Source organism: Pelophylax lessonae (genome assembly GCF_965119305.1).
Source record: "Pelophylax lessonae genome assembly, chromosome: 4".
Classification (NCBI taxonomy): domain Eukaryota; kingdom Metazoa; phylum Chordata; class Amphibia; order Anura; family Ranidae; genus Pelophylax; species Pelophylax lessonae.
This window is the reverse complement of record NC_138771.1, coordinates 270,105,189-270,132,933: the sequence shown is the minus strand read 5'-3', so window position 1 is coordinate 270,132,933 and position 27,745 is coordinate 270,105,189. Positions and strand designations below refer to the sequence as shown.

The 27,745-nt window shown below is 45.3% G+C and overlaps 1 protein-coding gene across 1 annotated transcript in view; it reads right to left on the bottom strand.

Annotated features, from left to right (window-relative positions):
- The window catches only part of LEMD3 (LEM domain containing 3), a 145,603-nt gene that overhangs the window by 51,746 nt on the left and 66,112 nt on the right, over nucleotides 1–27,745 (bottom strand). Inside the window, exons 4-7 of the mRNA XM_082256495.1 lie at nucleotides 22,716–22,783; nucleotides 21,028–21,107; nucleotides 10,538–10,683; nucleotides 8,353–8,454 (exon numbers count right to left, since the gene is read on the bottom strand). Coding sequence (XP_082112621.1) covers nucleotides 8,353–8,454; nucleotides 10,538–10,683; nucleotides 21,028–21,107; nucleotides 22,716–22,783 — 396 coding nt within the window. The remainder of the gene's footprint in view (nucleotides 1–8,352; nucleotides 8,455–10,537; nucleotides 10,684–21,027; nucleotides 21,108–22,715; nucleotides 22,784–27,745) is intronic.

The following is a 27,745-nucleotide window of genomic DNA, read 5'->3' as shown; positions in this document are numbered from 1 at the left end:
CATACAGCTCCCCCCCCCCCCTTGCAGCCCACAGCATGCAGCCGAGAGATAGGGAGACAAGCAGTGTGATTAAAGGCAGGTTACACAGTCCCAGACTGAGACCCCCCCAGACAGACAGGTCCCCACATAGATACACTTACCTCACATGGCGTGGGGAACCCGCACAGGCGAACAAGCCGCTGCACATGAGGCAGGGAGAGTCGCTACTCAAGACGCACACAATGGCGGTTCAGAAACCGCACAGCGTCCGGTGAGGTAGCCACCTCACCAATCATCCCTGCACCGAACAGGGATGGGTCGTTCACCGTGCCAGGAGCGTTACCTGGCTGAACGCTCGATGGCAGACTGGGAAGCCACTGACCCACGACCTGCGACCAGGGGGATCAGCCCGAGACCCAGTCCGCATGATCCTCTTCGTCCGAAGAACTAACTAATGCTGACAAAAATAACAGCTAAGTAAAGGTAGAGAGAAAACTCAAACAAAATATCAAAAAGAAGAAAGAGTCTGGGACAAAAAGTCCCAGCACAGAGAGAGCCAGCCACTCCTGACAAGCTAGACATTAAAAACTGAGATATGGTTGCAGGAAGTAGGAGGGTATTGACTGAGGGGACCACCCCTTGAGGGTGGGATATGTTAAAGCTTTGTTGTTAACATATTCTGTTGCCTAGCTACTCCTTCGGAGCAAAGTCTAATACCCCATATGTGACGAATATGAAGAGGCGGCGACTGTCGGAGGACGTAAGAGAAATACGCTTTTTGCGATTTTTTTTTACCAAACATATGTAGCAGAAAACAAATTGACCTAAAATGTTAAAAAATTTTGATTTTTACATTTTTTTGGGGAATTTCACATAAAAAAAATGTGAAAAAAATGGATTTTTGTAAAATCTTACCGTAAAATCCTTTTCTCTTAAGCTCATTGACAGACGTAGTCCTCCTTGATTAATATCAACTCGGGTTATACTGCCCTCTACAGGAGTAGGACTAGACAGGAAAGAAAATGTTCTGGCCACACCCTAGGGGCAGTCCCAGAGGGTATATCCTCTCACTTCCTGCTACAGCAAATCCGTTATGTCACAAAGCAGTGTTTAGAGAATTTAACCCAACCCAACTCAAAAACAGAGGGGCGGGTACTACGTCTGTCAATGAGCTTGAGAGAAAAGGATTTTACGGTAAGATTTTACAAAAATCTATTTTTCTCTGTCGCTCATTGACAGACGTAGTCCTCCTTGATTAATATCAACTCGGGACGTCCCAAAGCAGTGCCACAAATGAGGGGTGGGAAAATGGAAATCAAAATCCAATCTAGAAGGCCCAACCGGTGCCAACTAGAAGTTTTAAAGGCTCATCAATCACACGAGACTCAACTGAAATTCCAACGGAAAAAAACCCTCGAGGTAGACCACTGGTCTCCTCAAATTGCGGCCTGCAAAACCTTGCGGCCAAATGAGGCATCCGCCGATGCCATCACATCAACTTTATAAAATTTTGTAAAGGTATGAACCGACGACCTGGTAGCCGCCTTGCACACCTGGACCACTGACGCCTGATGGCGGTAGGCCCAGGAAGTACTGAGCGCTCGAGTGGAGTGCGCCTTAACAGGGAACGGAGGATTCCGACCCTTAATAGAATAAGCCTGTACCACCGTCTGTCTAATCCATTTGGAGATAGTCGCGGCAGATGCAGGCAACCCCTTTCTGGGGCCATCCGTGATCACAAAAAGTGAATACGTCTTACGGAAGGATTCCGTAGTCTTCAGGTATACCCCAATTGCCCGAACCACATCCAAGGAATGCAACGCATATTCCTGAGGATGATTGGGCTTAGGACACAAGGAAGGTAGCACAATATCTTCATTCAGATGAAAATCTGAAACCAACTTAGGAAGAAAGGATGGCTTCGAATGAAGAACTACCTTATCCCTATGAACCACTAGATATGGGGAATGGCATGATAATGCAGCCAGTTCTGACACCCTGCGTGCAGAAGTGATAGCCACCAAGAAGGCCACCTTCTGGGATAATGTAAGCAAGGGAATCTCCCTGATATTTTCAAAGGGAGGTTTCTGAAGAACCGACAAACACCAAATTAAGATCCCAGGGCGGTAAGGGCGCGCGCACTGGCGGAGCCAAGTGCCGCACCCCCTGGACACCAAGGAATGAGTAGCCCAAGGCTTCTGAAAGAAGATCGCTAATGCTGAAACCTGACCCTTGATAGTGCTCAAGGATAGTTTCTGCTCAACCCCCTTTTGCAGAAAAGCCAAGATTCGGGTCACCGAATAGGTACGTGGGGGAAATTCCAAAGATTTACACCACGCGATATAAGTCTTCCATGTGCGATAATAGACTTTGCTGGAAGTCGCTTTCCTTGCTTTAATTAAAGTAGGAATAACCGAAGCTGACAACCCTCTGTCCTTCAGTACCTGGGTCTCAATAGCCAGGCCATTAAAACCAGCGACTGTAAAGCACGATGGAAGATCGGTCCTTGAGACCGCAGATCCTCCCTGAGAGGAAGTCTCCAAGGAGCGTCCGCGACTAGCCTGTCCAAGTCGGCGTACCCGGCTTGACGAGGCAAGCTCGGAATTTCCAGGATAACTGGAGTTCCCTCCACCTCTATCCTGCGGAGAAATCTCAGCAGCAATTTGAGAGGGGGGGAGACATAGTAGCTGATACTGCCTTTACAGGCCGCTCAGCGCGTCTGCTGCGTCCGCTAGAGGATCGCGGGTGCGAGCCCTGTTGAGCCAACCTACCAACAGATCCATATCCGGGGTGCCCCAATGAAGGGACAGCTGGTGAAATACCTCTGGATGAAGAGACTATTCCTCTTGATCCAGAATCTGACGGCTGAAATAATCTGCCTGTCCACCCCCGTGATAAATATCGCGGAGAGAACTGGAACAACTGTTCCCCCAATAAGGATGTTGGCCACTTCTATGGCCGCCAGGGCACTCTTGGTGCCCCTTGGTGATCGACCCAAGTCATGACCGTGGCATAGTCCGATTGGATCCAAACCGGGCTGCCCTGGAGCTGCTCGGTCCAGTAAATCAGACAAAGTCTGATCGCTCTCAGTTCCAACACATTTATCGGTAACCTGGAATTTATCAGAAGAAATGACTTCCCCTGGCTGAGCATCGGAGACCGAAGCCACCAGACCAGAGCCTCCCTGGTCTGCTCACTCAATCGGATCCGATTGTCCAGGGAATCGGGATTCCGATTCCATATGAGAAGAATATCCTCTTTGGAGAATTCGGGTATGAGACTGGGCAAACTGTACTGCCTCTAAGGAGGCGACCATCAATCCCAGCCAGTTGACGGACAGCAACATCCGAATCATTGACTGAATCTTCTGGAGTTTCTCCGCATGGAGAAACACTCTTGCCAAGGATGTATCCAAAATTAGGCCCAGATAGTTCAGTCTCCAGGTGGGAACCAGGGATGATCTTTGGGAAAAGCAACGAAAACGCTGATGTCCTGCGAAGATGGGGATGTAAGGATAGGCATCCTAAATGTCTATGGACGCCAGGAAATCCCCCTGATGCAGGGAGGCCACCACTGTATGGATGGACTCCATCTCTTCCAAGACTAGAATTGGACGCACCTAGCCCTTTTTCCTGGGCATTGTGAACAAGTTTGACTAGAACTCCTCCAAGGAATGGGAACTACCACTGCTTGTTGTATCAAGCTGTCCCCCGCAAAGCTTTTAAGCGACCCGGGGATGTCGACTATTGGAAGGGAAGAATCGCACCGGTGGAAGTGATCGAAACTCGATCTTGTATCCCGACCATATGACCTTGCGAACCCCTTTATCCGGAATTCTGGAAAGCCCTGGATCCGGAAACCGGTGAAGACGTCCCCCCACCCGAGAGATGGGTGGGGCCCATTCTGTCAATCCAACGGGATCACAGTGGCTTTATTTAGTCTGGAAACCGGTGAGTCCACTATTGGTGGTACCGTCCATCTTTGTAATGAGGGATTCCTCAAAATGATAGCGCCTAGCCATGCGTTTGGAAATAGCAGGGCTCATTTACGGACGACCCTATTTGGGCAAGGGAAACCCTTCACCATTTTGGTAGGCTTGCTAGTACCAAAACAGGAATATATGAGTCTCAGCTACCTCTGCCGGTGTAACCTCAAGATTTAAAGGTTTCCCGGACAGACAACTAGTGCTTCCACCAACGCTTCTTGTGCTATGGCGGAGGCAGAAATGTCCTCCTTACTGTCTGAGGAGACCGTACCTGAGACAACAACCCCAGAAAAGGGACTGCAATGACCAGCTCAGAATCCGTATCTGAGGTATCAGATGACATAGGGGTAGGCGGGGGTCGCTCTTCTTGACCCCCGTCCCTGACAGGCTACCTCCACCCGGGATACCAAAGACTCCAAAACTGCTGATAATGCATCATCACAAGTGGGGTACTGGAGGGTCCTGCGGCCACCCTGAGGGGGATCAGGTGGGGATACATGTGTGGCAGGGTTCATGTAACAAGACACTTGCCAGCAAACACAAAAAAATTAATTGCAAGAAAAAAACTTTTTTTATTTTTTTTTAAACTTAGTCCCCCAGCGCAGTAGCGCCCCTCAGTCTACCTGCTTGGACCCCTCAGAAAGAGAGAGAGAGAGAGAGAGACCCCAAGGCTCACCTGATGCACAGAAGTTTCTTATCAACCTGCTTCCAGCACTGTCTGTTACAGACAGGAAGTCTTTGGCTTGCTTTCCCTGGGCCAAGGAGGCGGCTCCGCCCCTTTACACGCCTTCCGACGCCTCCCAATTACTCCACGAGGTGTTTGGTCACCTCAAACATGGCCGCCCCCATACTGGAGACACGAGGCTACACCAATATGGCGGCCTCGTGCGATCTGCAGGAAAATGGCGGCGGCCTGTGTAGGATAGCGGCGGCTTGCAAGTTAGCAGCGGCCTGCGGGATGTGTGCATTCGGCCTGTGCGGCCTGCGGGAGGTGTCCTTGGCCTGCGGGAGGCTGTGCGGCCTGTGGAAGTGACCGGCTTTCTGGAGGGATGGCGATCTGTGGCTGCAGTAACTCCGGCATAGGCATCGGCCTGTGTACACACTAGACAGGTAGGATACCTCTATACCTCAATAGTAATGCCTTTTAGTAGTCTGCCACTGACTTCAGTCACCCTTACAGTCATATAGTGACTTTAGATAGTCAGCTCCCAAACCAAGCCTCCTGGTTTCTATTCACAAAAATCACACTCAAATTGGGGGATCTGTGACCTGTTATAGGATAGAGGGGAGACCCAGAAACTGAGTGTCCGACCATCCCAGAGAGGGGCCCGCGTCCACCAACAAACCCGACCGGGGGAGAGGGGGGAACATTCTACTCACCATACCGGAACCAGGCGGGCGCCAACTCCTGACAGAACCCCTCTCCACCGGGGTGGGGGGGCTGTCGACCAATACAGACGCCGTGACTCTGTTGGTCATTGGCGTCCAGGCGAGACGTTTAACTCGCAGGGTCAGTCCCCGTCCAGTGGGACTATGTCGTGGCCGACCCAGCGCGGAGCTATGGCCTGCACGCGCTCGTAGGCTGAACTGGGGTGACCACTGGATCTCAACATCCAGCCCGTTGCCCAGTTTCAGCGTACTTGCTTGAAGATCTCACAGGAACACTGGAGAAAAAAAAGCTGTCTAAAAAAAGTATTTCTAAAAAAATCTTGCCAGGACCGAAGATCCCAGCAAGGAATCTAGGTCCTTACTCCTAACTAGACAGAAAAAAACTGATTTGCTGTAGCAGGAAGTGAGAGGATATACCCTCTGGGACTGCCCCTAGGGTGTGGCCAGAACGTTTTCTTTCCTGTCTAGTCCTACTCCTGTAGAGGGCAGTATAACCCGAGTTGATATTAATCAAGGAGGACTACGTCTGTCAATGAGCGACAGAAATATTGTTATTTTTGCAAAATTGTCGCTCTTTTTTTGTTTATAGCGCATGATCAAAAAAAAAAAAAAAAAAAAAAATCGCACAGGTGATCAAATACCACCAAAAGAAAGCTGTTTGTGGGAAAAAAGGACGTCAATTTCATTTGGGTACAGCGTCCAACGACCGCGCAATTGTCCGTTAAAGTCTCGTAAAATAGGCCCTGGTCAGGAAGGGGGTAAAATCTTCCGGGGCTTAAGTAGTTAAGGCCAAAAAGTTCAATTTTGGTCATCTTCTTCCACTTTTGCCATGTCTCCCACATGGCTTCTCACAAACAGCAAACGGGACTTCTTATGGATCTTTCAGCAACAGCTTTCTTTTTGCAGCAGGCCAGATTTGTGGAGTGCACGACTAAATTGTCCTGTGGACAAATTCTCCCACCTGAAATGTGGATCTCTGCAGCTCCTCCGAAGTTACCATGGGCCTCTTGGCTGCTTCTCTGATTAATGCTCTCCTTGCACAGCCTGTCAGTTTAGGTTAGTGGTTCTCAACGCCTGTCCTCAGGACCCACTAACAGGCCAGGTTTGCAAGATAACTGAAATACATCACAGGTGATATACTTTGCTACTCATTGATTTCAATATCCTACTCTGCATCTCCCCAAGCGAATACTTAAAATCTGGCCTGTTAGTGGGTCCTGAGGACCGGAGTTGAGAACCACTGGGTTAGGTGGATGGCCATGTCTTAGTAGGTTTGCAGTTGTGCCATACTCTCTCCATTTTCGCATGATTGATTGAATATTGGTCCGTGAGATGTTCAAAGCTCTGTTTTTTTTTTTTTTTTCTTTCATTTATAAAACTACCCTGCTTTAAACTTCTTCACAACTTTATTCCTGACCTGTCTGAGGTGTTCCTTGGCCTTCATGATGCTGTTTAAGGTTCTCTAACAAACCTGAGGACTTCACAGAACAGCTGTATTTATACCAAGTTCAAATTACACAAAGGGATTCCATTTACTAATTAGGTGAATTCTGAAGGCAATTGGCTCAACTAGATTTTATTTAGGAGTATCAGAGTAAAAAAGAGGGCTGAATACCAATGCAGGCAACACTCTTCAGATATTTGTAAAAAATTTTGAAAACCATTTCTCACCTTCCTTCCAAACCACAATTATGTGCCACTTTGTGTTGGTCTATCGCATAAAATCCCAATAAAATACATTCACGCTTTTAGTTGTAACATGACAGTTTGGAAAATTCCAAGGGGTTTGAAAACTTTTTCAAGGATATATATACAAAACATACACACACCCTATGAAGCCTATACCATATCCCAACCATTGGGGAGAGGGAGAAGTGATTGCACAGGAAAAAAAAAAAAAATTTTGGGCTGCTTTTCTGTTTTTAACATGTCAAGTGATTTATGTTTAAGGTATTTTGCAATAAAGGTCGATTGTTTTACTATGTGAATGGGGTATTATATTCATTTTTGTTATCCTCTCGCTCTTGTCCCCCCCATTTTTGATGAAGATATTGGGACTTCCAATAATTGTTTGGAGCCCTTTCTTTTTGCACAAACATTTACATGAGTAGGTCGTGGTTGAGCTTTAATCCATTCCCGAGTTGTGTATTTTTGGTTTATATAGTGGAGCTGTAAATTTCACCAATTTGGCTGACCAACATTTATTGTGTTTATTCATCCCTAGCGGGAATTTTCCACTAACCGGCTTATTTATCCGATCACCTGACATTGCACTTTGGCCATTTTGTCAGTACACCCAATACATGAGATATATATTCACCTCCCACTGAGCACCTTAAATTTATATATTTATTTCAATCCCTGCACTAAATTATAGCACTTTGTTGCACCCCTTTGGCACATTTTTAGTTTATGTCCATGTATACTGATCAAATGTAATGTGTTATAAGTGGTAATTCCACTATATGAGTTTTTGCCGTTTACAGTCCTTGATTTAAGTGACCTTATCTAGACAAACAGAGGCAGAGCCATTTACCTCCCCCCCCCCCTTTTTTTCATATACCATATATATCTTTGAGGTAGGCCGCAGCCTAATACTACTCCTTAGCGCAGATTTCTTGACTTCCTAATATCTGAAATTAAGACTGCAACAGTAATCCAAATTATGTACTCCCTAAAATATACTATACAGTACTTTCCTGTAATAAATAGAAACCTTTAAGCAGAGTACTTACAATGGTTTGGTGCCACAATTCTTATGCCTTTTTACATGGGGGGGGGGGGGAACCCCAGACACAACAACAGGCAGATGAGCCACTGTTTTACTGCTCCCCCAGCTGCCACCTTAAAAGCTATTGGAAAAAACCTACAGATACAAAAATGTGTTTAGTGATTACAAGTGGCTTGCTTATACATGCTGTGTGGAACTGATGGGGGCCTTTGTGTAGCTTTTGAATGTAAAAGATGTCAAATATATACCAACCATATTTAGGGCTCACCTATAATTTTTATAACCAGGTCATACATTTGTTTAGTTTCTTCCTCCTCTTTTGCCCAACGATATTTCATATATCGAAGAACAGCCCAGACAGCAGCAATGCCTGCATAAAAACAAACATGAAAATGTATATAGTCTCCAAAAATTTCCACTGGATCACATTAGTAATGCAAATATAAAAAGGTAAGATAGGTTACGAATGCAGAGGTCAGTAGGTGGCAGACCGCTCTTTTCAAAAGAAACTTTTTCTTACAGAAGTTTAGTGCCAGGGAGGGCCAATACATAAAAACTATAGTGCAGTACTTTTCCTCGATTTCTTCTCAAGCCTCCACTAAAAATATGCAAGGACAGGAAACCCATCAGCTTAGAGCAGCCTTTTTCAACCAGGGTGCCCAGGAACCCTGTGGTGCCTTGGCAAAATGCCTAAATAGTAACACATTTATAAAGCCAACAGGTAGATCAAGCCTGCTTTTTAGTTACAAAGCCACCGGTTTTCATTATGACTTTCTAGACACTGGCATCAGTTAAAAAGGAGTAGGTCTGTTGCCTCCACAGCATCCTTTTTTGACCCTTCTGCGCCCTTCTCGCTCAGCACTGGGGTGACATAAGCTGACTGATGGAGAGAAACAATGGAATACTAGTCGGTACTAGTGTGAAAAGATGTATGCTTTGCTTTGGAAGAATAAATCACCTCCAACATTGGGTGACCTACCCCCTGAGGAAGACACGTAGTCCCCTGTGTCATCACCCATAGGGGAGGGGCCAAGTCCACGTCGGTGAAACGGATCAAGCGGCAGTGAGAGGAACACAGACCGACAGTGAGCAGCTGACCAGGACTTTGCCATCTCATCTTATATCTGTTACATCACCTGCACAGTTTGGTGCACTGTAAGCACCTATCAAATGTGTTATTCTTTTTTAATAAATGTTGATTTTACAAAACAATACTCGCACTATGGACATATGTTTTTCCCCTTATATGTGAGCTGTTAAGCAACACAGACAAGCTGGGAGCCAATACAGTGGAAGAGAACCCATCCACGGGGATTTTTTGAGGCTTTATTTGCCCAAGCTTAGCTGCGAGGTCACACACCTTAAGGTTGAGACACCCAGCCAGAGGGGGGGGGGGGGGGGGGTCAAAAGCGTGGAGGTGGCACATTATGAAAATATCGCCAAATAGTTTTTCACTGACTTACTTAAAATATGAGCACTGGTGATTGGGATTTGTTTTTCAATATATGATCACGGATGTTTAATTCATAATCATGGACATTTTTAATTCAGCACATCCAGCCAGTTTTTTATTGATTGAATAATTTTATATATTTTATTTTCATTACTTATTTTTATTTTATTTATTTCAGGTACTTATATAGCGCTGTCAATTTACGCAGCACTTCACATCAGTCCCTGCCCTCGAGGAGCTTACAATCTAAGGTCCCTAACTCACATACATAGTAGGGCCAATTTTTTTATATACAGGATCCAATTAAGCTAACAGCATGTCTTTGGAGTGTGGCAGGAAACCGGAGTACCCGGAGGAAACCTGCGCAGGGAGAACAGGGGGCTGATCTCTTCTTCCTTCCCCTTCACACAGTAACCTAATACAGATTCGAACCAGCGACCCTCTTGCTGCTAGGTGAAAGTGCTAACCACTACACCACTGTACCGCCCAGTATTTATTGTGATTTATGGGATGTTTATGCACATGATAAAAGGAAATTAATAGTCTTTTTGCACACCGTGGATCTAGATACACTAATATATTTTGCGCAGCACTTTAATTTTAAAACTACGTGGGGATGTTGCTGCATTATGTAAAATTATTAGAATTTTTTTACATTGTAGAATGGGCTGCTTCGAGACTGTACATAATTTAAAGGGTGCCTTGACTGAAAGAACTGTTGTCTAAGCATTACACTGTTCTTTAAATACTTGAACCATTCCACGTAGCCCAAAAAGATCAAAAAGGCACCCATGGGCATAAAATATGCGGATAGTATCAATGGGAAAAAAATAAAAAACCACTGGGCAAAAAAAAAAAAAACCCCACCACACAAAACTATTTAGGTATTCATCATAACTAAATAGGAATACTCTTCATGGATGCAAGAACATTGGGGTATGTGTAAAACCAAAAAGGGTGCTTAACGCAATACAATTATAAGTAGACGGCAGAGACTTACCTAGAGGTAAGAGAGACAACCTGCAGGCTACCGTAATAACTGCACGTCGAATGCGACAGAGAAAGGACATCTGTGGGCGTGTAGATTCCAAGTACTTTATACTGGCAATATTTAAGTGATCATCATCTTCTAAGTCTCCAGAACACCTAAAGCAAAACATTAGTAAAAAGCAATTTGGAAACATTCATAAAGCACAAAATAAAAAAAACACACCAAAAAACTCTTTGAATGCAAAATGTTACATCCATAGTATAGATACAATACCTTTACAAATCAGATTCCTTCTCTAACTGCTGTATAAGAAATAAGGGAGCAGAAGGGAGTATCTGAGTATATAGGGTATTTCCAGTGAGTGACTTGTTAGTCATTATTCGAGTATTCTTGAATTATTTTTTTTATGCGACTTTTAAAAAGGATTATGCTTCTGTATTAGGTTACTGTGTGAAGGGGAAGGAAGAAGAGATCAGCCCTGTGCATGGCTGCATCTATTCTCCCCTTTCTTCCTCTTCACACAGCATTTGAGCAGCAGCAGGAGCCATTGGCTCTTGCTGCGGTCAATCAAATGTAGTGAAGAGGAAGTGGGGGGCAGGCCCAAGTCCCACTGTGTAAGTCTATGGTGCATGGCTGCAAAGACAAGTCGAGAGTGAGCACGCACTGCGTCCCCATAGCGTGGAGACATACAAAGAGGAGGAGGAATCAAGATCTCCACCAGGGACCTGGGAAGAGGATGATCCAGGGCCACTCTGTGCAATACCACTGTACAGAGCAGGCGAGAACAACATGTTTGTTATTTTAATAAAAAAAATAAAATTCACACTTTTGTAATGCTAAGTTTTGTGGAAAAGCCATCTCAAGATCATAGATACAGAGCGGTGGGACCTGTGTTCCTTAATGAACTCCATAGAACTTTTTTTTTTTTTTTTAAGATTTACAAAAAGTCTGCTTTATTATCCAGTCACTGTGGGATATGGGATAGCCGTCGAGGCATCCAAAAGCAGTCCAACTGAGGGGTGGGTAAAAACAAATAAGTTAACAAATTCCACAAAAAATACAAAGTGCAGCGCTAAAAATAGAGAATAAATAAATAAATGAGTCCATAATCAAGGGAATTCACTAAAAATAGTGAATAAGTGAATAGAAAGAAAGTCCCATGTGAGTGGTGCAGCAAACAATCCAAAATGATGTGTGGTCACAGTGGTTGCCAGATCCCAACACCATCAGAGAATAGATGGTTATGCGCTCACCAGAGACTGTGGACCCAAAACACCATACGGCAAACCGGTCAGAATGCTCATAAAGTAGGTTTTGAGTTATATAGTTTGTGAGGTTGAAAAAAAGACATCAGTCCATCCAGTTCAACCTATGATTGTGTGTGTGTGCATTTGCTGTTAACCATGCATTGTATACCCCTTTATGTTGTGGTCTTTAAGGTGCCCATCTAATAGTTTTTTGAAACTATCGATGCTCCTTGCTGATACCACTGCTTGTGGAAGAGAATTCCACATCCTTACTGCTCTGACAGTAAAGAACCCCCTACGTATTTTAAGGTTAAACTATTTTTCCTCTAGTTTTAGTGAGTGGCCACATGTCTTATTGTATTCCCTTTCTCTGAAAAGTTTGTTCCTTATGCTAGGGTCCTCACCAGTACAGTATTTGTACATTGATATCATATCCCCTCTCAAGCATCTCTTCTCCAGAAAGAATAAGTTCAATGCTTGTAGTCTTTCCTCATAGCTGATGTCCTCCATTCCCCTAATTATTTTTGTTGCTCTTCTCTGGACTCTCTCCAGTTCCTTCAAATCCTTTCTGAGGAACGGTGCCCAGAACTGGACGGAATACTCCAGATGTGGCCAGACCAGAGTCTTGTAGAGTGGGAGAATAATCTATTTCTGGAGTGAATCCCCTTTTTATACATGCCAGTATTTTGTTGGCTTTGCTTGCATGCCACTGCCAAGCCTGTTGTTCACTAGTACCCCCAGGTCCTTTTCCATCTTTGAGTCACCCAGAGGTTCCCCCCTAGTGAGTAGCTTGCTTTCGTGTTTCTGACGCCCAAGTGCATTACTTTACATTTTTCAACAAACCTCACCTGCCATGTAGTTGCCCACCCCATTATTTTGTTCAGGACGCTTGAAAGGTTTCCACATCCTGCATAGAAGTTATTGGCATGCTTAGTTTAGCAACATCTGCAAATACCGAGATTGTGCTGGATATCCCCTCCTCTAGGTCGTTTATGAATAAATTAAACAGGATTGGCCCCAGGACAGAACCCCAATGCTTGTTGTAACCTCGGATCTTCCAATGGATGGTCATAAGGTGGAAATGAGGGAGAAGGAAAATCTCAACCAGCCGATGACCGAGATAAACCCAGAGGCGGCAAACATTGTAAATCCGCTAGAACAATTAAAAAGGAGGAAGTACACTTAGACATCCAGAGGTAAAAGCATGAAAATTAACCAGGCAAATCAGGCTGTCCTTGACAGTCCTGATGCGTTTAGAGATAACTTTCTCAAAGGATATTGCCAGCCTTGAATCATAGAAATACACCTAATTATACAATTCGTATATATATATATTCGTGTATATATATATATATATATATATATATATATATATATATATATATATTATAGTAGATTTGATGTAAAACACTGCCTTGCACCGCTACGCCGTCCAAGATGGCGACGGTGTGCGGTCTAAGCCTCATTCTGATGAGAACCATACGGCGCAGGGTCATTTCCGGAATAAACCGACGCGGCCAGTTACCTCACTTCCCACTTTCCTGGCTGGCAATATCCTTTGAGAAAGTTCTCTAACGAAACGCATCAGCACTATGCCAAGGACAGCCTGATTTGCTTGCTTAATTTACATGCTTGTACCTCTGGATGTCTAAGTGTACTTCCTCCTTTTTAATAAAATGTTTTAGCGAATTTACACTATGTTTGCTTCCTCTGGTTGAGAATTTCCTTCTCCCTCATTTCCACCTTATGACTATCCATTGGAAGATCCGAGGTTACAACAAGCATTGAGGTTACTCAAGACCTACTTTATGAGCATTATCTGACCCGTTTGCCATATGGTATTTTGGGTCCACAGTCTCTGGTGAACTCATAACTATCTATTCTCTGATTGTGTTGGGATCTGGCAACCACTGTGACCACACATTTTGGATTGTTTTCTGCACCACTCACATGGGACTATTTTTCAATTAATTTATTCACTATTTTTAGTGAGTTCCTTTGATTATGGGACTCATTTATTCACTATTTTTAGCGCTGCACTATATCTTTTTCATTGACTATTCTGAACCCGCACAAAGCAGTTTAGCGCCTTGAGATCCAGGGTTGGATGCACTTTGCCTTTCTTCCAGGGAACTGTAAACAGGTTTGAGTAAAAACCCTGAAAATGTTCCGAAGTCGGAAGAGGGACAATCACCCCTTGATGTAACAGGTCTTGTACCGCCCCAAACAGACCCAGTGTAAGCAGTCTGAGGACAGGCGCAAGTTGAAAGGAAAGAACCTTGCCGGGGGACAAGAACAAAACTTGATCTTCTAGCCGGACTGAATGACTTTGTGGACCCACTTGTCTTGTACCAGGGAAGTCCACGGGTCCGGAAACTAGCAAAGACGTCCCTCCCACGATACGGGTGAGGGCGCACCTTCATGCTGAAGGAGCCTTGTCCGCGGGTCTGGAGAAGCCCGCTCTCGGCTTTCCAGACCAGGTTCGTTTGGATCCTCCAGAGGAGGCCCTAAAGGCTTTGAGCCCTTGCCAGCCAACCCTGAGGGATGAAAAAACATATGAGCCAAAAAGGAAGGCCAACCTCTAGGTTTCTTGCCCATAGTAGTCTGCGGATAAAAAGATACTCTTCCCCCTCAGACCTTTTGTGATGTCATCCAGGGTAGGTCCAAACAGGTGATCTCCTTGAAAGGGAAGATCAGCCAAGTCCGCGGACCAGCATTTGAGCCAAAAGACACGCCAAAAGAACCACTGCCAAAACAGAGCCGAGCCACTAGGGGAGCCGTAGAGCTGCAAATCTATTTTTTTGCTTAGAATAAAGATCACGATTTATCTTTAACATTATACAAAATTGGGCTAACTTTACGGTTTCAGTTTTATTATATTCAAGTATTTTTTCCAAAAAACTGCGTTACAAAGACTTCTGCGCAAATACAATGTAACATAAAACATTGCAAAGATCGCCATTTTATTCTCTAGGGCCTTTGTTGAAAATAATAATAATATATATATATATATATATATATATATATATATATATATATATATATATATATATATATATATATATATATATATATATATATATATATTATATATATATATATATATATATATATATATATATATATATATATAAAAATGTTTGGGGGTTCCAAGTAATTTTCTAGAAAGAAAATACTGATTTTAACTTGTAAGCAACAAGTGTCAGAAAAAGGCTGTCTTTACAGGTTAAACTGCCCTCACCTACAGATGCAAGTTCATTCCTTTGATCTAGAACAGGGATCCTCTACGGTCCTCCTGCTGTTGTGGAACTGCACATCCCATAAGGAATTGTAAAACTGACATTCACAGACATGACTAGGCATGATGGGGATTTGTAGTTCCTGAACAACTGTAGGGCCATAGTTTGAAGACCCCTGATCTAGAAGAACGAAAGATACATTGCAAAGCATTGTATTTATAGTTATCTAGCCGCGTTAACAATGTTGATGAACATTTGCGGGCTCTTTTTTTTTTTACAGCTGTGAGTGAGCAGAGAACGTCTCTGTAAGAATCGAGGACATGCTGTTTTAAAGGTTGTGATGGGGTGGTTGAATGGAGATTGAGATTTTTTTAACGATTAATCGTGCAGCTCTAGGGGAGCTGCATCCAAAGAGGCATCACAGATAAAGTGCAGCCCCTAAACCAGCTGGTCCGTCAGCTCAGTAAAGGGGGGGGGGGGGGATATTTTCCCTCCTGGTCATGGTGTAAAAGCTTAGCCCACTAGGTCAGTTTGCGACACCAGGGCAACGGAATACCGGCCTGAGCAAGAGTGTACATATTGCAGGCCACAGCCTCCGCCTTTCTATCAGCCGGATCCTTAAAGGCTGGGGACAATCGGAATCATATTTTATCAAAATAGGCGGGGTGGATGGCTTGTGAGTGCCAAAGGGAACCTGCTCCTGAGTCCTCCATCTTTAAGGCCTCACGCACAGCTACAATCAGTGCTTCCACCAGCGTCTTTTTGTGCATGGTTGCAGACGTGGAGAAATCCTCCTCACTATCACAAGATTCTGGACACGTGGTCGCAGACCCAGCAGGGTGACCCACATCCGCGGCTGCCAAATCAGATTCAGGATCTGATAAGACAGATGAGGCGGGGAGCACTTTTGGCTAGCCCGTTGCCCAAAGACCACCTCCACCTGTAACACAAAGGACTCCAGTACCGCCATTAGTGCATCGATGGATGGTTGGGACCCGAAGGGCCCAGCAGCCTCAGAGGGGATCAGGAGGGGAGATGTGCTCCAAAGATTCCCATGAGTCACCAGGGGGACCCCACAAAAAGGAGTAACTGCAAGGGACAACCCCCACCACGCTGGCATCACCACCCAGTCGCCAGGCACAAGCACCAAGTGATCCTCAGCACAGAGGGAGAGAACCCCACCAGACTCACCACGCAGCAGAAACAGGCACCTGCAGCCACCAGGATAACCTGCACTCCATGCGTGGCAATCAGGTAGTGAAAGCATCCAGAAGCCCGCACCAGGGGAGTAGGAGAGGCACCCCCCCCCCCCCCAAAAAATCGCTGCCCACAGGGCTCCACTGTCATGGCCTCTGCTGTTTTCGATGGCAAACCACCACAAAATGGCCACCGGACCACAAACATGGCCGTTGTGTAAAGCAACACAGGCTACAACAAAATGACGGCCCTGCACGGCACCACGAGGCTCAGTGGCTGCCAAGGACACTGGTGGGTCTGATAATTCTGGATTTTTGGTTTACCTGTAAAATCCTATTTTTAGGAGAAGTACATCATAGAACAGAGGACTTTGACTTCATCATATATTATGCGTGACTACTTGGGTTATGCGGCCACCTTCAAAATGAACACTGGCCAAAAATCTACCTCCTGCACAAACCCTCCCAGCTCAGCCAAGCCTAAAGTTTTGTAACAAGCAATGAAGAACAGAAGCAAGGGAGGAAGCATCTCTGTGTCCTGTAATGTACTGGCTTGTACAAACAAGCCAAAAAAAAAAAAACTACATTTTTTTTTAGCTGTACAAAATAGGTCACAGAGGACTTCATATACACAACTACTTCAGGTGCCTCAAAAGTATGGAACATGAGGGGGTGGGCAACATAGCAACAAGGCAAACAAGCTCAAAACTAACAGTACAGGGAAGAGTTCCACTACAAAGTTGCCTGCAGGAACATTTTACACAAAGCAAGCATTTAGAGAGACATAAGCATTTACCTTGTATACAAGGAAGCCGCAAAGAAAATGGCCTCTGCCCCCACCTATAACTGGCCTTCATCGCAAAAGAACACATGGAAGGGGTGGCGTGGAGTGGCCCTGCAGCTTACACATGCGTTTGCAAATGTGTGCTAACTAAACCCGTTTTGATGCAAACTTTTAAGACAAGTTAATTTGGTTGGTAAGCAAAGTGGTTAGCAAATTGGTCCGGGAATTTTTATTTGTCTCATATGCGTTGCCCTTCCATGTGTTCTTTGCTATGAAGGCCAGTTATAGGTGGGGGGGGGGAGAGGCCATTTTCTATGTTAATTTATACTGGTGAGTGGACATACTGGATGCCTTTGCTGTTGTACCATTGGCTGGGCATTCATTGTGCCCCCAATTACCTTTAGGAGGGTTGGGCCACCTCCAGCCTCACCTGCCCCCTATCTATCCATTAGCTTGTATGTGCTTCCACTGTGGAAACTCAAAAAAATTACAAGAGTTAGGACTGCAGGTAATACAGCGTGCCGTGGAGTGGCCCTGCAGCTTACACATGCGTTTGCAAATGTGTGCTAACTAAACCCGTTTTGACGCAAACTGACAGGTTAATTTGGTTGGTAAGAAAACTGGTTAGCAAATTGAACTGGGAATTTTTAATCTTTGTTTCCTTTTGCAGCCTTCTAAATCTTGAAACCGAATCAAGGGTCAGAGAAATAAGCGGACAAGGCCACCTAGGAATCATGGAATGAAAAGCAGCCTGACCTTTGCCAGGACCTGTAAGCAGGACAAACAAGGAATCTGACTGTTTGCACGAAGCTATAGATTAGAAATAAACCAACATCTCAAACATCCAAATGGGCATTTAAGATCAAGACAAAAAGAGGGCAACAATGTCCTGGTTCAGGTGGAAAGAAGAAGAATATGCCACCTTGGGTAGATGAACCAGGAAAGGTTCCTTGCCAGAAAATGTAGCCAACTACCCTGTGAACCAAGGCAACGACCAAAAAAAAACACAACCTTTCGTGTCAGAAGCGGTGAGGTTCAAAAAGGTGAAGAATGCAAGAACCAAGTTAAGGGTCCCAAAGAGACCAAAAAAAAAAAAGGGGACAAAAAGATGGAATAATAGGTGCGATGACCTTCACTTTAACCAAGGAATAAGATGCGAGAGGTGACAAATATCTCCAAAGAAGTGATCTCTCCCTTGGTGGTACCTCAAGCCAGACGCCTTTCCACATCAGACTAAAGAAAAGTTAAAATGTGTTCCATTACATGCTGTTGGGGGATGAAACTTACAAGCGCCACATACTAATGAAATGAAACTTCCATGTAAGATAGTGCCCTTTCTTGGAGATGACTCCAGCCTTGGGACAGCGTAGGAGTCACAGAATCCATACTGACCCTACCCCTCAGGACTTGGGCTTAAACCACCAGATCGTCAAAGCCAGCCACCAAAACCATAAAGCAGGATGGTAGATCAGTTTGGCTGATCTGCAAGAGCTTATGGCTGTTCTGTCAAGAGATTCACAAGGTCTGTGTGTACAACACAGAGTTTGAAGATTAAGTGGAAGAAAGGCCCAAATCCATGAAAACTGATCCCCAGGTTTTACTCTGCAAAAAACCCTGAGGATCCCTGGTTCTGAACACACACCAGTTCAATTTGTGGTTGAATGTGGATGCTAAGAGATCCACATCTGGCATCCCCCGCTACAGCAGCTGAATCCAGCTGAATGGGCTCTTTATTTGGAGGTGTTCAGAGATTTGTCCAACAGCTGAGAAATTCTGCTGGACAACGTTCCATGTTGGGATTGTGAACAGCGGAGAAGACTGCAAGGTGAAGTTCTGGCCAAAACAGCAGGTCCACTACTAGTCGCGACTTCTAGTCCCTCGGTAATGGCTGATGTATGCCACAGCTGTGGCACGGCCCAGCTGCGCGCTGACAGGGAGACTTTGAATGCTGTCAGACCATTGTAGGAGAGTCAGCTGAATTCCAAAGATCAAGACCATTGACTAGCAACTTCTACTCCTCTGATGAGCACACTAGCGGAACAGAGGATCTCCAGCACTGATACCTAGCCTTATAGGCTGGTATCATTCGCCTGAGCCACATTGAAAAAAGTAACCCTCAAACAAAAAAAAAAAATCCGTATATTCAAGTAAAGCATGCTGGTTATACTCACTGTGGAATGTAAGGGTATAATCCTCTGCATTGTGTAAAAAGGCTTTTTGAACATGTCTTTTCTGATCTTTCCCTTCTTCTACAGCCCCCCAAACCACCTCTGGAGTCTTGGGGGCAATCTGCACATGCTCAGTTTGGAGTGTATTGCTAGAGAGTTTTTCCCCTTGGGAGGGTGCATGATCCCCTGCGGACAGCAGGGTTTCAAGGGGTGCAAGGAAAAACAGCTCTTTTGAGGATGCAAAGATACATTTAAGCGCATAAAGAAGAAAGCAGAAAAACTCCAGATTGCAGCCTCTGGATACCAGGCTGCAACCCCAGTCAGTTTTCTTGAGTCCAGGCAGTTGTGCAGGCCAACACACCCACCAGCACATGTTGGGGGGGGGAGGGGGGTCCCTTCACTGTGAGGAGGAACTAGGACTTGGGAAGTCCAGCTTTTCTTACGGAACTGGGATTAGGCTTTAGCTTAGAACACGAGGCTGGTTACATACAAAAATAATTCTTGGATTCTGTAGGCATCACTGGCTTTTCTTCAACTTTTAGGGGTAAAAGTGTCTCCCCCCCCTCAGTCACTTTCGAGATGCAGGCATCCAAAAATGGCCCAGCCTGTCAATTTGCTTCTTTCAGTGAAGTTCTGTAGATCAAAAAACTTAAGCCATAGGATCGTTTTAATGTGGACAAAGTGCCGACTTATGGAACTTTGAGACTTCCAAGGCAACCGAGAAACTCCTGGTCTTCGATTATCTAAGTGCTGCCAACTGGCAGGATCTTCTGGGTCTAATTCTCTGGAACAGAGCATATGCTTCACTCAAACTTTAGGGGCCTGGCAAACTCCCACCGCAGCCTACGGTGGTTTAATCCAATAAGAACCACTAAGCTATTCACACAGTCCAGATCTGACTGCATAAAGTTGCTCAATTGAAATCGTGGTAGACTGCCTCTGAAACAGTGGAAATCAGCTAAAGACAGGGTTTTACAGCTATTCTGACCCTTTGGGGAGCCATTACAGGACAAATTGTAGGGTTTCCTCTCTCCCTGATAGAGGGATTTGGGAGCCCACCACATCGTCCCCTTCCCTCTACAAAGCCATGGCTTGAGGGGGCTTAAACAGGTCTACTAATCCCAAAGAGATGTGGCCACTCAAACGACATCTGCTCAGTGGGGCTTGTAGACAGAAAGGTGCTGAGCAGACTGATGTCCTTTGGTTAAGTATAACAAGATTACCCACACTATTGAGGCTCAAGCAGCAGCAAGGCATAAATATGTTCAGGTCCTGGCTTAAAGTGGCAGAAGAGTGAGGGTAATGCAAGTGCCGTACTGGACTGCCCCTTTTGTGCTCACCACTGCAAACTGTCATCCCAAAAAGAAAACTGCCTGCAAACTACCACAATATCGGGGTATACGCCTCTCTTGGCCACTGATCCAGTTAAAGCCTGCTTCTTAGACTATCAGGGTGTTAAAGAACTGCCAGAAATTAAAGGAACTGAAGAAAATCCTCAGACAGATTACCTAGGCGATGTCTTTCTAAAAGTTGAGGCTTAACTGAGCTGCAAGGGGTTATGCCAAGAAGGGGATACCTGACTTTTTTGGTCACTGCCCATTCGCCTGAAGATGGCAGCATAACCCAAGTAGACAAGTATATGAAGTCCTGTGACATACAAGAAAGGGGTCCATCCTCCCATGACACTAGGTAAAAAATAAAAACCTGGAGGCATGCTGCGAGGAGGGTCAGACTGGGCAAGTCCACAATTCTCTTAGACCGTGTCCAAATCCACCTGCAGGAAACTTATTGAATTTATGTCCTGCAATGAGCATGAAAGCTTTTATATACTGTGCAAGGTGGTTTATAATAAATCATATACTTACTCTATTCCAACATCTTTCCCAGACTGTAAAATCCATCTCAAGGAGTTGTTAAACTCACCGATATATTCTTGACCTAGACCCTGTAAAATTTAGGTTTTAAGTTGTATTAGAAATGAAATTCCAAAGGAAACAGTAAGCACATACTTTGAGAATCACTATCTCACACACGTAAAGCAAATCTAGGCAATAGAGGTTCTTGTACCATCAGATTACTGGCAAATTTGTTTACTACAGCAATGCCTACAAGGCTTAAAACAAGCAGACCGCTGGACGTTTTTTTTACCCTGCAAGGTAATGCCATAACGTGCTAGTATGCATCGTATACTAGCACATTCGGTTAAAAACGAAGCCCTCCCGTGCCAGGATGTCAGTGCTGGAGGCTCCTATCTTTACCGGGTGACCATATAAACAATACAAGTGTCCATATATACAGTTTAAAATAATGCCGTGCTCAAAAAAGCAATTCAAATGGTGCTGTGTTCAGGTGTCCATATAACACTAAAGAAGCCTTGATCCCGTGAGAGATAATAGCAAACACCAGTGTGTCAAATCCCTCCACCAGAAAGATTGGCCTCTCACCTCAGCATTAGACCCAAACGGGCCAGCATAAGCTTGTATGAAGATACTGGACTCCAGGGGGTAACTCTCCAGCCTTTCACCTCTGGAGGTAGCCAGGACATGCAGTAAAATATAAGGCAAAAATCTAGTGCTCTCTGCTTAAATATTGGTAGGCTTTATTAAAGATAGGAAAATAACTCACAATAGTCAGGCACTAAGCCGTGCCTGCGTGTATGGCATTCAATGTGTAGCTCAACCCGGAAGATGGTCGGCGCCAGGCACGGAGGCTCCGCCCCCCTATACGCGTTACGTCAGAGCGTACAGCTACGTTGACTTCTTCGGTAGAGGCCAATCTTTCTGGTGGAGGGATTTGACACACTGGTGTTTGCCATTATCTCTCACGGGATCAAGGCTTCTTTAGTGTTATATGGACACCTGAACACAGCACCATTTGAATTGCTTTTTTGAGCACGGCATTATTTTGAACTGTATATATGGACACTTGTATTGTTTATATGGTCACCCAGTAACTATATTTTGTGCACGTCTGGCGCATCACGTTTTTCATTTATATTCTTTGATTGTGAGGTGTGGACACGATTAGTGTATGCTGCCGGATATTTTTTAAGCACATTGATTATTTATGCACATTGATTTGTATGCACATTGATTTTTTTAATATCTATTGCACTTTATGTGAATTTCCTACATGGTTTTGCGCTGATAGTTTTTTATCTTTACCGGTCTTGCTTCTGGGTTCGGACTCAGGCTCTGACTGGCTGGTGCTGCACTGACATACCTGCGCATTCACGCGGGAGCCACCTTTTGCGGCACAGGGCTCTGAAGGAACGGCGTGGGTATTCATTCCTTCAGGAACACATGCGCCAATGAGGTCACTGGCTGCATGTACAGTAAATCTAAACTGTGCAGAATATTTTTACACTGCCTATTGGTAAGCCTCATTATAGGTTTACCTATAGGTAAAAGACAGTTATGGAAGTTAACTTCCACTTTAAAAGGCTTACATTTTAATTTTAACTAGCTAGGTCTAAAATTTTGCACCGAAAAGGTATTATGGATCTTTTATCCATCTACAACCAGTAGTAACGGAGAACTAGGACAGTACCAACCTGTAAATATTCAGCTGCCTCCTGGACGGAAATACGACCATATTCTGCATCACCACAGACATAATCTCCTGCAAGAATGACGAAACCCAAAAACATGAATAAATGCCAGCAAATTTAAATCATAAATCCTAATATCCTGAGTTTTCACTGGAACTGAAGAGAAACATTCGAATGTGGATAAATTGCTCTGATAACTGTCCAAGACCAGATTTACCACACTTTCAATTACTTTCCTTTGACTTCCTGCAGTGTCTACAGAACAGAAGTGAAAAGGAAGTAACCCTAATGGGATAACAAAAAAGACCCTCCTGAATCTAGCATCTATCCAAGAAGTTTTGAATTTATATATACATCAAGCTTTATAAACACACACACACACACACACACCTTGAAGGAACCACCATCTGACAGAGGAAGTAAAGTACCTACAGGCTTAGATGTAAGTACTGTGAATATCTCCTAAACTTGCACAGTTTAGGAGATATTCTGAGTGCATGCAGCCGATGAGGTCATCGGCGCATGCGCTCTGGAGGTTCGGGCTTACCGAGTCGGGACTTTCAGAGCCCTGCACGCATGCGCGGGAGTAACAGCATCGCGGCTCCGGCCACTCATAGTGCTGGGGAAGATGTAAGCCATCTCAGCGGTGTACGGGCTAAGATATTTCATAATAAGTGAATATGCGATGCATGCCAGCTCATTATGCCTGTGTCTTACAGTTTGTTTTTTTGCAAGGTTTACAACCTCTAACAGAAAATTTGAAAAACCTGTACACAGAAGACTGCAATATTAAAAACTACACACCTATGTTTTTTGTACATCGATCAAGGCTGAAGATCAATTTTTACTTGACATATGCACTGTACGTCTTCTAAAGGTAGTAGCTCAATTGAAGGAATATGAACGGGCACTTTCAGTTAACCTAGTGCAGAAATCTGTTGGTATTGGTGGTAGCACACTGGACTTCAGAGAAAATAAGCTTTAATATATAAAATGCACAAATTACATAACCCCACAATACAAAGAGCAGCATGGTTAACACGCTTCACCGGAAAACTTGCTTAACCACTTCCCGCAAACCAACCTACCTGTATGTCGGCTTGCAAAAGTGGTTGCACCAGGAGGATGCATGCAGCTGCAGGCACCAACCGGGTACCGTTTTATCTTTTTGAGCCAGTGGTCGGCTTTCAGGAGATAACAGCCGACTCGGCTCAGCAGCCGATCAGCCGTTATTCCAACGAGCGGGAAGGGACGTCCCCCTTCCGCCGGCATCTCAAACAAAGCTGATTCGGCTTTTATTGGGCCTCAGATCGTGTAACCCGAAAGCAACGTCGCAGAGTCTACAAGGCTGCAAAAAAAAAAAGTCAGTAAAAAAAAAAAAAAAAATGAAGATTACAGCATTTTGAATACTTTGAAGTGCAGTGGAGGGGTCTTTAGACCCCCCAATTCCTCCATAAAAAGTACCCGTCACTGCCTAATACTGTCACAAGGGATGTTTACATTCCTTTGGACCGCAATAAAAACAATCAGTTTTTTTTTTTTTTTTTTTTTTTAAAGTGTTAAAATTACCGTAAAATCCTCTTAGGTTCATTGATGGACGCAGTTCTCTGATGCATATCAGTAGGGTTATACTGCCACCTACAGGATGACACTAGGCAGAAAAGGCTACACCTATGGGCAGTTCCAGGGGGTATACCCTTCTCTTCCTGCATAGGATGTCAGTTTTGTATCAAAGCAGGGTCAGAAAAAAACACCACCAACCCAACTCAAAATAGAGGGGCGGGTACTGTGTCAGTCAATGAACCTAAGAGAAAAGGATTTTAGGGTAAGTCGAAAATCCTTTCTCCATCGTTCATTGACGAACGCAGTCCTCTGATGCATATCAGTAGCACAAAAAAAATTTATAAAAAAAATTAGGGGTGGGAAGAGCAGAAAAAATAAAAAAGTCCCCAAGGCTAGACACAGCCAACACGAAACTCATCAGAACAGTAAGATGAGGCCCACCTGAAACAAGCAGTTAACCCCCCTCAAGGAAGGCCAAAAAGCCCCCTAAACATCAGCCTACAAAACTTTGTGGCCAAAAGAGGCATCAGCCGATGCCAACAGATCCACCATATAAAATTTCGTAAAGGTGTGAACAGACGACCAGGTAGCCGCCTTGCAAACCTGAAGCACAGATGCTTGATGGAGAAAAGCACAGGAAGCACTAAGGGCCCAAGTGGAATGCGCCTTAACAGGGAAAGGTGGAACCTGACCCTTAATGAATAAGCCTGCACCACCGTCTGTCTGATCCATCTGGAAATAGTCACAGCAGCCACAGGCAGCCCTTTCTTTGGGCCATCCGTGAGTACAAAGAGCGAATCTGACTTACGAAAAAGACACCGCATTCGCCAGGTAAACCTTGATTGCCCGAACTACATCTACAGTATGCTTGGGCTTAGGACACAAAGATGGCAATACAATATCCTCATTTAAGTGAAAACTAGAAACCACCTTCGGAAGGAAGGACGGATCTGGACGAAGTACCACCATGTCTCTATGAACCACCAAACAGGGAGGACGACAGGACAAAGCCACCAGTTCAGACACCCTGCGCACAGAAGTGATGGCCACCAAGAAGGCCACCTTCTGGGATAGGGCAAGCAGGGGAATCTCCCGAATACTTTCGAAAGGAGGTTTCTGGAGAACCGACAGCACCAAATTAAGGTCCCAAGGTGGCAACAGTGGTCGCACCAGAGGTACCAAGTGTCACACCCCCTGGATGAAGTTACGCACCAGGGAATGGGTGGCCAACGGCCTTAGGAAGAAAATTACCGAGACCTGACCCTTGAAGTACTCAAGACCAACTTTTGATAAACTCCCCGTTGAAGGAAAGCCAAGAGCGAGGGGGAGCCCCAAGAGACTCACACCACGCAATATATGACTTCCACGTACAATGATAAATCTTCCTAGAAGTCGCTTTCCTCGCTTTAAGCAAAGTGGGAATCACGGAAGCAGACAAACCCCTGTCCTTCAGCACCTGGCTTTCAACAGCAAAGCCAGCAACCATAAAGCAGGATGGAAGATTGGCCTTGGAGACTTCCTCTCAGGGAGGATCTACTGTCTCAAAGGAGCATCTGCGACTAGCCTGACCAAGTCGGCGGACCAGGCTCGGCGAGGCCAGTCCGGAGCCACAAGAATTACCGGAATCCCTTCCGCCTCGATCCTGCAAAGAAGTCTTGGCAGTAACTTGAGAGGAGGAAAGGCATACATCAGCTGATACTGACCCCATGGGGCCACCAGCACGTCTGCCAGAGGGTCCCTGGAGCGGGCCACAAACCTCTGCACTTTTCTGTTTCAAGACGCCAACAGATCCACGTCAGGAGTACCCCAACGAAGACAACTGCTGGAACACCTCCGGATGTAGGGACCATTCCCCTGCATCCAAGGCCTTTCGACTGAGGTAATCCACCTGCCAATTTTCCACTCTTGGAATGTGAACAGCGGAGAGCGCTGGAGAAAGGCGCTCTTGCCCAATGGAGAATGCCTGCCACTTCCAAGGCTGCAAGGACACTCTTAGTGCCCCCTTGGTGATTGATATAGGCCACGGCCATGGCATTGTCCGATTGAATGCGCACTGGACAACCCCTCAGGTGCTCGGTCCAGTGGACTAGGCAAAGCCGGATAACAATCAGCTCCAAGACATTGATCGGTAACCTGATTCCTCCAGGGACCAGACTCCCTGAGCAGAGAACCTGCTGAGGACTCCTCCCCACCCGCACAGCCTTGCATCCGTGGTGACAATTATCCCGTATATAGGGAGGAAGGATTTTCCTTGCTTGCTGGATCTGAATGTCCAGAGAGTTTGGATTCTTGTTCCAGTTGAGAAGGATTTCCCTCTGGAGGATTCTCATGTGGAATTGAGCGAAGGGAACCGCCTCAAAAGACGCCACCATTATTTCCAGAACTCCCGTGCAGGTTCGAAGGGACGATCATTTGCTGGACAGCATCAGCTGAACCGCAGTCTGGACTATCTGGGCCTGACTTTGGACTCGTCCTCAGCCAAGGCGTTTCTTCCTCTGGAAACTCTTGAAACTTCAGTCTCATGGAAGGGACCAGGGACAACTTCAGAAGGTTCAGAATCCACCCGAACTCCTCCAGAGTTCTCATGGTGATTTCCATATTCGTTGTCAGCACGGAGAAGCAGATCGTCCAGGTAACTGAGGACCGATATCCCCCCGCTGCCGTAGCAGCGACAGAATCTGCACACCGTTGTGAAAACTCAAGGAGCGGAGGTGAGAACAAAGGGTAATGCCACAACCCGATAGTGATCCTCTCTAACGGCAAAACGGATAAACTTCTGGTGACCTGCACAGATTGGGATGTGAAGGTAGGCATCTGATGTCTATGGAGGCCAGGAAATCCCTCTGATGTAGGGAAGTCACCACCATGCGAACCGATTCCATCTTGAATTTCTGAAGTCGCACGGAACCATTCAGTGCCTGGGAACCGTGAACAGGTTGGAATAAAAACCCTGAAATCGTTCTGCATGCGGAACCGGAACTATCACTCCTTGTTGTACCAGGTCCTGTACTGCCCCATAGAGCGCCAGCAAGCGATCCGGGGACAGCCATACATTGGAGGGGAAAAACCTTACTGGTGGTAAGGATCAAAATTCGATCTTTTAACCGGAATGTATGACCTCCTGAACCCACCTGTCTGGGATCCGGGCCAGCCATAGGTCTGAGAACCGGCAAAGACGCCCCCCCACCCCAGATACAGGTGAGGATGCACCTTCAGGCCAAGGAGGCCTTGTCCACAGGTCTGGAGAAAACAGAATTTTTGTAAAATCTTACCGTAAAATTCCTTTCTCTGAGTCCTGACAGTCGCCGCCCACTCATACAGTCTTCACTTATGGGTATTGACCTCTTATCCACAGGAGTAAGCTAGGTAAAAGATTTTGTTAAAAACACAAAACTTTGCATAGACACACCTACAGGGGGCTGTCCCTCTGGTCCAATACCCCCAGCTAGCCTCATTCCCAATTCAGTTTG